Source organism: Bidens hawaiensis, unplaced genomic scaffold (genome assembly GCF_021521415.1).
Source record: "Bidens hawaiensis isolate Kalapana, Puna unplaced genomic scaffold, B.hawaiensis_p1.1 tig00054374_1, whole genome shotgun sequence".
Classification (NCBI taxonomy): Eukaryota; Viridiplantae; Streptophyta; class Magnoliopsida; order Asterales; family Asteraceae; genus Bidens; species Bidens hawaiensis.
Genome location: NW_027506292.1, coordinates 2,119 through 11,938, shown reverse-complemented (window position 1 = coordinate 11,938; position 9,820 = coordinate 2,119). Strand labels below are relative to the sequence as shown.

Genomic DNA, 9,820 nt, shown 5'->3' with positions numbered 1-9,820 from the left:
AGGAATGAATCTTCAATGCTATAATTTTATAATGTTTACTAAGTAACCGGCGTAGCCTTGATAGTTATCTCCAAATCAACCCAAGTGATAATAACGTAGATTTTATCGGTATTAATTTAGGACCAAATTTTCTACTGTTGCTTAAATCTGCAATCAAACCGCCATATGACTAAGCTAACCCCGCTGTGTAGGATGGGTTAACATGTATAATTACTAGTTAAGTTCAAAGAATAACATGGGCAATCCTGTTAGCATAAAGAAAATGATATTATTATTTTATCACACAAAAACCTTTGTTATATTGTAGCACAATACAAAAACATAAAAAGGATAACGCTAGGGATAAAACATACTTTATTCGACAATGCTATTTTATTATTAGAACAGATAAGAGAACGAAGATTCAAGGATAAATTTCAATAACAGAGTGATAAGATCGAATGTGTTTTATAGTAAAGCGAGTGAACCCGGCCTCATGAAACACATATGACCATTCTTTGGAGGTCCGCTCTTTTCCTTTACTCGTATGAGCCATCATGACCATATCAAGCAACAATCCCACACCTTTAAACTCGTGATCTTCTTCACGTCCAACAACTGCTTCAACAATAATCACCTTGCCTGTGTCTTGAGGAATCGCCTTTCTACATTTTCTTAATATGGTAATACAGTCATCATCTGCCCAATCATGTAAGACTTTCTAAAAAAAGTGAAGAAAAACATTAAAACATTATTAAGTTTGATTTAAAGTATATTTAAGAACATTTGACTCATACAGTGACTTGGTGACACTCACCATCAAATAAACAGCATCAGCTTTTGGAACATTATCAAACATGCTACCTCCAACATGTTCAACACCTTCAGATTCAGGAGCTACGGACACCACATGAGGAAGATCGAAATTGATCCCTTTAATCCATGGATAGGCACCCACAATCAACCGTAGAGCTGTCCCGTCACCACCACCAACATCCACCAAGGTCCTTAAACCCTCAAACACCTTTGGGCATCCCTTGATCACTGCTTCTACCCCTATCCTAGCATCACATGCCATTGCATCATTAATCAACTTACTATGACCCGGATTTTCTGCACAGAATCTCCATACATCAACCCCATGTGCAGCTTCAAAGGGTAATTCTTCATTACCCAAAACCCATGCACTTAATTTATGCCATGGAGCCAACATAACTGAAGAGCTCTCTAAAAGCACCAAGTCAGCCATGCTATGCTTTCCATTACTTGTCAGGAGACGAGACAACGGTGTTTGAGTGTATCCAAAGGTCGTTTCAGATATGGGTTTTCCTTGAAATACTTTATAATGTATCAAGAACCTCATGATCCGATACAACGTAGACTGTGAACACTTGAGCTCCGATGCAAGATCATCAAGTGTCATCGGGGATTAATGGTGTTCTAGGATGTCAGGTATTCCAAGCTCAATGGCACACTTCACAAGAGCTGTGGGAGTGAAACCAAGAATAATATTCCATATCTCTTCTTGGGCGGCCACTTCTTCATCTTTGAAAATATTATTTTCTGCCATATTTCTGTGATATTTTTTTGAAGGACTGTAAGGAATAACCCTTCTTTAAATAGCAAAAAGGCTTGCATGATTGGATATTATTTAAATAATTAAATTTCATGCACATTAAAGATATATTGTATTTTACTTCTCAGCTAATTCAATTTAACATCACTCACAAATAAAGGGGAAAAAAGTATTGTACAAAAACAAAGATTTCTCTCACAACTCACGATCTAAATCTTTTTTCTAAGATAAAATGAAGAACCCCACCAAATGGTACTAAATAACATTGAAGTACCACATTAATGCATGCAACAAACATTGTGATACAAGGGTGAGGTGGTTGTGAAGTCGTACCACCCGAGTAAAGGGTGAGTAAGGCTAAGGGTCATGAGGCTTGGTTGAGCCTCAAGTGATCCAATCAAAACACGACACGTAGGTGATGGCATGCCCCAGGATCAAGCCCCAAAGGGTGTAGTGGTCCAAGTGATCCGGGGCTTGATTGATTTTTTTTTATTATGCACACAATTATAAATTAAAATACTTTATTAAAACATAAATAAAAAGAAAAATAAAAATAAAAATATAAAGGAAAATAAAAAATACATATAAATAGCGTTTTTATTTTTGTGCTGTCAATTCCTTCCGAATACGATCTTTTTCTTCCTCCATTAGCGCTTGGTTAGATGGCGTTAGGTGGCTAAAGTCTTTGGCTAGAAAACCAAAACTCTTGAAACGGTTTCTTCTATGTCGAGCTTCACCAATCGAGAGGAGGCCACTTGACAATTCTTTAATTCTTTTTTATAGTCGTAATCACCAACCGTTTTTTCCCACGATCTCTACCCGGAGGGCGGCTACAACCTTGGTCTTTCAAATGACATTCGAACAAGTTTAGGTCGAAGTCAATTTGATTCTCCGAACTGCTCTAAGAGACGTATGTGTCGGACGCACTAGTTTTTGTATGTTTTGCCCCATCGGCCACGTCCTCCGCACATAGTTCAATCCATTTCGAGAACTTTCTTAACACCTCCCATAAGTAGCTCTCGTCAAACGTCTTTACCACCCCGTACCTCCTCAACACCTCTTGTTTCCATTCATCACAAGTGAATTGGTAGATCGCGAGATCATCGGACCCACTCGGCTGCATTCGGTTAGCATTGCGGTTATATATGTTGGTAAACAATCCTACATATTTACGAGTATCGGTCCACCGACCCGATATCATATTTTCGGTACGACCCGATATCATATTTTCGGTTGTGTTTCCGGGACCGAATAATCGGATTGTGACATATCCATGAATGCTTAAAACTATTCGTCATCCATGTAGTTCAATCCCTCGGGAAATTGAGTGTCGTTGATGTTTGATATTACCGTAACCCGAGCCCGACATGGTTTTTAATTTGAGCTTCTTGAGAGATTTATAAATTATTAGAGAGAAATGTAGTGAGAATAGTGTGTTATTGTTATAAAATGTGGTAGTTATTTATAGTGGGTTTGTAATAAAAAAAACTTTTTAATAGCCAACGGCTACTTTTTTAAACTTCAACTAGCCTACGGCTAGTTTATCGCCCCGTGGTCCCAGCCACAGGGCTCGTCCACGCCCCTGATCACATGAAGGGTGTAGCAGTGTTCGCGAGCCACTTGATCAGCCACCTGGACCATCCCCCACCCACCGCGCCCCATTACCCCTAGTCTAAGTAAGAACAACCCCCTTCCTCTCGTGTCCAAGTAGTTGAACAAGTTTGTTGGAGCGAGTTGTTGAACTCGGCTCTCGTGTCCAAGTAGTTGAACAAGTTGGTTGGAGAGAGTTGTTGAACTCGGGTGGAGTATATATGAGGATAACGGTCTTTGAGTATTAAAAAAGAAAAGTTTCAATATTTATCTTATATAAACATGTAAACCCTTAAACCGATTCAATCATATCATTCTCTACAATCCTTTCTTCTGTATACAACCCAAAACCATTTTAACCACATTTTATTAAAAAAAAATGGAAAGCTCATAAAGAAAGATCATCGGCAAAGAAGTGTAGACCAAAGATTGGGATGAATCGATACGAACTGATTCCGACCCAACTGTTTGTTAGCAATCTTTTTCCGAACCAACCAAACATGTGAAGAAAATAAGATTCAAGTCTAAACCTTTATTGTATTGATTAATAAGTTGTGAATACTTGATTACAAATAAACCCTATTTATAACCATACAATTACTTGTTAGACAAGAATAGGAGAAAAACTAACTCAAAAATCCCCTAGGTTTGTAAGTACGACAACTAGGTCCCCGCACTTACGCAAGATTACACTAACAATCACCCCCTAATCTTGTGACACCGATGAAGCTTCGCATCTCGTTAAACTTCAACCGTGGCAACGCTTTTGTAAGGATATCTGCTCTTTGTAAATCTCCACTGACATGCTCCACCTCGATTTGTTCTCTCTCGATGCACTCCCGAATGAAACGGTACCGTGTGTTGATGTGCTTGCTTCGCCCATGAAAACCCGGGTTCTTCATCAAGGCGATAGCCTTGATTTGTTCTCTCTCGATGCACTCCCGAATGAAACGGTACCGTGTGTTGATGTGCTTGCTTCACCCATGAAAACCCGGGTTCTTCATCAAGACGATAGCTGATGAATTATCCACCTTCAACGTCACGATCTCCTCCTTTTCTCCAGTCATCTCTGACAACAAACCTCGAAGCCATAAGGCTTGACATGCAGCCGATGTAGCTGCCATAAATTCATCCAAGTGATGCACTTCCCAACCTCGGTTTGCTGCTAACGCGAGTAAAAGTCAAACGGTTTCGATTCTCACCACTGGTGCGAACACCTCTTCGAAATCGATCCCATATTTATGAACATACCCCTTAGCTACGAGTCGGGCCTTGTACTTGGTTATTTTCCCGGCTTCATCTCTTTTTATATTATAGACCCACTTTAAACCTATCGGTTTTACTTTGGGTGGTGCTTCGACTAACCGCCATGTCTTATTTCTTTCAATCGACTCGATCTCCGCTTCCATTGCTTTTTTCCAATGTTTTTCATTATTCGCTTCTCGAAAATTAACAGGCTCATCATCGAATAATAATAGGAGATTTACCTCGTCGGTTGTCGGGTCTTGCTCGGCGGGTGTTGGTATACCTTCAACCAGAAAGTCGCTAAATTCTTGGGCAAACCGTCTTTCGAGTAGTTCGACGCGGCTGAATAACTTGTAACGGTTCTTCGTTTAGGCCAGTGTTGGGCCTAGCCGGGCTTAAAGGTAGGCTGCCACCTTCTGAACTTGATGACTCACTTTCGTTTATGTGACGAACCAACTCACCGGTATCATGTCGGTATACGGACCCGGTGTCAAACCCGAATGTCACTTGCTCCGGTTCGGGTTCAATGTCGCACCTGACAATAAACTCGGTCCATTCAGGACCCTTTTCGCCCTCTTGTTTGTCAAGATCAGCCCACGCGTACCTTTTACACTCGTCAAACTTGACATCCCGCGTAACATGTACTCGCCTTTCGATCGGATCAAACATACGGTAGGCTTTCGTTCCAGGTTGAGTACCTAAGTGAATTATCACAATGCTTCGGTCGTCCAACTTCTTTTGACCGGTACCAAGGACTTTGACATATCCCGTGCATCCGAACACTTTAACGTGTGAAAGGTTCGGTCCTTTTAAACGCTCGTACGGAGTCGAATCCTCCAACGATTTTGTTGGTGACCGGTTTAGTAAATAAACCGAGTGATGAACAGCTTCTCCCCATAGATCTTGTGGTAGTGACATCACCTTTAACAAACTTCGAGTCGTACCAAGTATGGTTCGGTTTCTTCTTTCAACCACTCCGTTTTGATGTGGGGTGTACGGGGCCGTAAACTGATGTGCCACACCTATACTTGATAAGTAATCTTCCAACACATGGGATGTAAACTCACCCCCGTTTTCGGTTCGTATGGTTTTGAGTTTCTTGTTCGTTTCGTTTTCCACCATTTTCACGAAATCAATGAATAAACCCGCAACTTGGTCTTTCGTCTTTATTGTGAAAACCCACATAGAGCGGGTGTAGTCGTCAACAATAAGTAAAAAGTATCGGTTTCCACCATGTGTCTCGGGAGTAATCGCCCCACAAACATCGGCATAAACGAGCTCGAGCGGTACCTTTGCACGATATTAGATTCTTTCGGGATATCCGATCTTGTTTGTTTGCCTAGCATATATGCATCACAAATTTGCATCGGGTGTTCGATTCTTGGCACTCCATCCGCGAGTTTCGAGAGACCCCGAAGGGCATCAAAATTCAAATGCCCCAATCGAGCATGCCATATCCATGCAACATTATGCAAATTGACTTGTAAGCAAACCGGAGAAACGACCTTTAAATTAATTTTATAAACCCGGGTAAAGGAACGCGATACCTTGATTAGAAGTCTTCCATCTTGTTCGAATATCCATAAGATACCGTCTTGGATCCCGATCTTGCATCCTGCTTCATCTAATTGCCCGAGACTTATAATATTATTTTTGAGAGATGGAATAAAATAAACGTCACTCAAGACTTGTTGTTCTCCCCTTTGAACTTCTACTACTATCATGCCCCGATCTTCGATTTCAACACACGAACCATCACCGAAACTTACTTTACCAGTCTTGTTACGATCGATGTTAGAAAATCATTCTGGATTTCCCGTCATGTGGTTACTCGCCCCGTTATCAAGAATCCACATGTTTTTATCACATGGGGTTGAAGCATATTGCTTCGGATCAACCCGGTCTTCTTTTAAAAAAACGACATCTTCCTTACTCCGAGCTACCGTTATCATGTTTAGAACCGGTCCGCCATCTTGAGCGAGGTTACTTTGATCGTTCTTCTCCATGTTTCGGTTAGGACATGACGTGGCAAAGTGCCCTAGTTCATCACACCGATAACATTTAATCTTTGACCGATCCTTCTTCACTCGGGGTTCTTTCTTTTCTCGATCCACAACCTTACCCTTTCCCTTGTTCTTTTGACTTGATTCAGTTCCCATCTTGCCTTTCCCATGATGCCAGTCTTGATTGCTTTTAGCTTTCCATTCTTCATATGTATATAGGAGTTGTTCTTGCTTACCGGACACGTGTTTGTCTTCATCTCCAAATCGTTCCTCAAACACTTTTAGTCGTCCAACAGCTTCATGGAACGTCATGGTCTTTATATCGGCAAACTGTTCAATGGTAGCAACAATCACTATATACCTCTTTCTTGGAATGGAATTCAAAAGCTTTCTCACAAGGGTCTTTTCTTCAAACGGTTCTCCAAGATTGCTTGCTTTGGAAGCTATTTGGCTAATCTTGGTCGAGAAGTCATCAATCGTGTCAGTTTCTTTCATCTTGAGTACATCGAATTCATGTTGAAGAGACTCAATACGTGCTTCTCGAACCCTATCAACCCCAACGAAACGAGTCTTAAGTGCATCCCATATCTCTTTAGCGGTGGAAAGGTGAGCCACTTGCATCACCAAAGCCTCTGGCATGGCTTGATAGAGATACACAATCGCCAACCCGTCTATCTTCGAGTCAACCACCGTTCCCGTTCTTGGTTCGATAGCCTCCAACAACCCTTGAACCTTGAAGATGGCCTTGATTTTTACCGTCCAAATCGTATAATTGGTGGACGTAAGAATCGGAAACTGAATCGAGAGGGAACTCGGTTCTTTGAGAAAACCGACTTGATTACCTGGCTCTAGAACTTGATTATTTGGTTGATCACCCATCTTTTATTGTTCGTTAGTATTTTAAATTAAAACGTTGAACCAAACAATCCAAAGTATAATAAGAAAATATCCTTATTCTTTTCTTTGTAGTGTACTTCCACAAGAATCCAAAAGAATTCTTACTGGTTTTATGACAACTCTTTAATTGCTTCAAGAAACAAGAAGTTTACTTCCCTTTGACTTTCGTGGCGCTCACAAAAACACAAACTTCCAGGTAACCCTTCCAATTTACCAAACAACTAAAAGAAACTCGACAAACAAAAAAACCTTTCGTCATAACGGACTAACCGGGGTTGTTCACGTTTTTTCCAGGGGTTTCTTGCTAATCTTGAAGTAACAACGAATGAACTCTTACAAGATTCAAGGCTGCCCAGAAATCAACTCGACTGAATCTTGATATTGGTTGCGGCTACTTGCTCCTCGATACCTTACAACCCGTCGCAAGGCTTGTAATCTCAGGTGACTACCTTCCTTGCCAGACTTTGTTTCTTGATCGAAGAATATTACTCACCGCCAATTAAACCTTGGTCGCCGGAATCTTGTTCTTCTATCGGCGCTTCTTGATTTCCGATCGTAGCTGTCACAAGCTCTTGCGGTTTTCACCGTCCATACTTGCTGGACCTTCGTTGATCGGTAATCCTTGTCGGTGATTTTTGAACCTCAACCGTAGCTCTTGATACCAATTGAAGACAATAAGATTCAAGTCTAAACCTTTATTGTATTGATTAATATGTTGTGAATACTTGATTACAAAAATAAATAATATTTATAACCATACAATTACTTGTTAAACAAGATCAGGAGAAAAAGTAACTCAAAAATCCCCTACGTTTGTAAGTACGACAACTAGGTCTACACACTTACGCAAGATTACACTAACAACATGAGCCAATCGTACCTGAGCCAATGAATGATTGGGTGTTTTTTGTTATTGCAGATACTTCAATTGGGTGTAGGGTCCATATTGAACCAATAAAGTTCAAGAACTCCTTTAGTAATGTGGTACACTGATACCACTTGATCGTATTCGATTATATGATGATATAATCAATGAACGAGATGGCAACAAGATGTGGCGGTTTTGTTATTGGATTGCTGTGGTTGGTCTTAGTATTGTTGGACTACTTTCTAAATTTTTCTTTCAGAACTAACTCAGTAACACATTTCCAGGCTAGTTTACAAACATTACACATTGTAAGGCTCACCATACTAAAACTGTCAACATAGACTTGTGAAATTAATAAAGTAATAATTAAGTACAAAGTATGCGCATTATGTATCTGGACGTTATATAGCAATAAATAGAAGACAAAGACAGTGTTTTATGCACATAAGTAATGCTAATTATTGTAGCATTCGTTAATTTCCGAACCCGAAACTCGACCAGTTTTAAATTTGCGTTTCATATTTTTTTATCTATTATTTATTTTATTACGTTGTTCATTGTGCGATATTCTAATCTATTTTGTTCGTTAATGAATTTTTTAATAACTATCAAACATGTGCATTTTAACCTCTCAAGTATAGTTTTACCCTCTTTTGATCACAACTAAACCTCAAGGACCAGTTATGCAAACTGACCAAACTTCCTTTCTTTTTCCCTGCCCCAAACCCATCACCGACACAACCCCCCCCCCCCTCTTCCGTGTTTGATTCATGAAATCGGCCAAATAGTCAAGAATTCAACGAATCAGTTATCACTAAACATAAACACAGACAATTTTTGGACCTCTAAATCCTATAAATACTCAACCAAAATTCAAGTAACTCGGCCCTCATACTCTCACTCACGTACCGAACCTAAGCCCTCTACTAATTGCAGTAATCCAAGTCGTTTCTGATGAATTTGAATTCGTGTTCTTGGACGAAACCTGAGTTCTCGTTTTCCTTCGATTCCAGCTCATACCAGGTAATTAGCATATGGGATCTAATTGGAAATAGATGCTCAGATTTTGGTTTTTATTGAATTCGGGTTTATTTTCAATTTCTGGTCGATTTTGTTATATGTTTAATTAGTTTTTATCCCCCGTATTACGGGGGTTGTTTTATATTATTTGTTCTAATATTTATTTATTTTTTGAATTTATATTTTTTTATTGTATGAAAGTTAATAATATACTTATTGTTTGATGATAAATTGTTTCACAAATAAATGAAATTTTATAACCCGGTATAAAAGTTATATGGTTTTGATGAGACCCAAGACCCGTTTATTTTTTACTATAAAATTGTTTTTTTAATTATAAATAATATTTATGAAAGTTAATAATATACTTATGGTTTGATGAGACCCAAGACCCGTTTATTTTTTTTACTATAAAATTGGTTTTTTAATTTAAATAATATATATATATATATATATATATATATCTTTTTTTAAATAAATAAGATATTAATTTTTAGTATATCCTATTTTATAGGATTTTTACATCAATAATTTGGTGAGAATAATTTTTAATTTAATGAAATTTTATAACCCGTTTAAGGAATATTTGGGTTTGGTAAGACTCATACCCATGAATTCGAGTCAAATGCATGAGAAGCCTCC

At 39.0% G+C, this 9,820-nt stretch overlaps 1 protein-coding gene across 1 annotated transcript; it reads right to left on the bottom strand.

Moving 5' to 3' along the window:
- Positions 1 to 377: 377 nt before the first annotated feature.
- LOC143617391 (acetylserotonin O-methyltransferase-like) lies at positions 378 to 2,527 on the bottom strand. The gene is made up of 2 exons (XM_077089966.1): positions 797 to 2,527; positions 378 to 700 (listed from the first exon to the last, which is right to left on the bottom strand). The coding sequence occupies exons 1-2, from the start codon at positions 1,400 to 1,402 to the stop codon at positions 404 to 406; spliced, it is 903 nt and encodes a 300-aa protein (XP_076946081.1). The 5' UTR covers positions 1,403 to 2,527; the 3' UTR covers positions 378 to 403.
- Between the last annotated feature and the right edge of the window lie 7,293 nt (positions 2,528 to 9,820).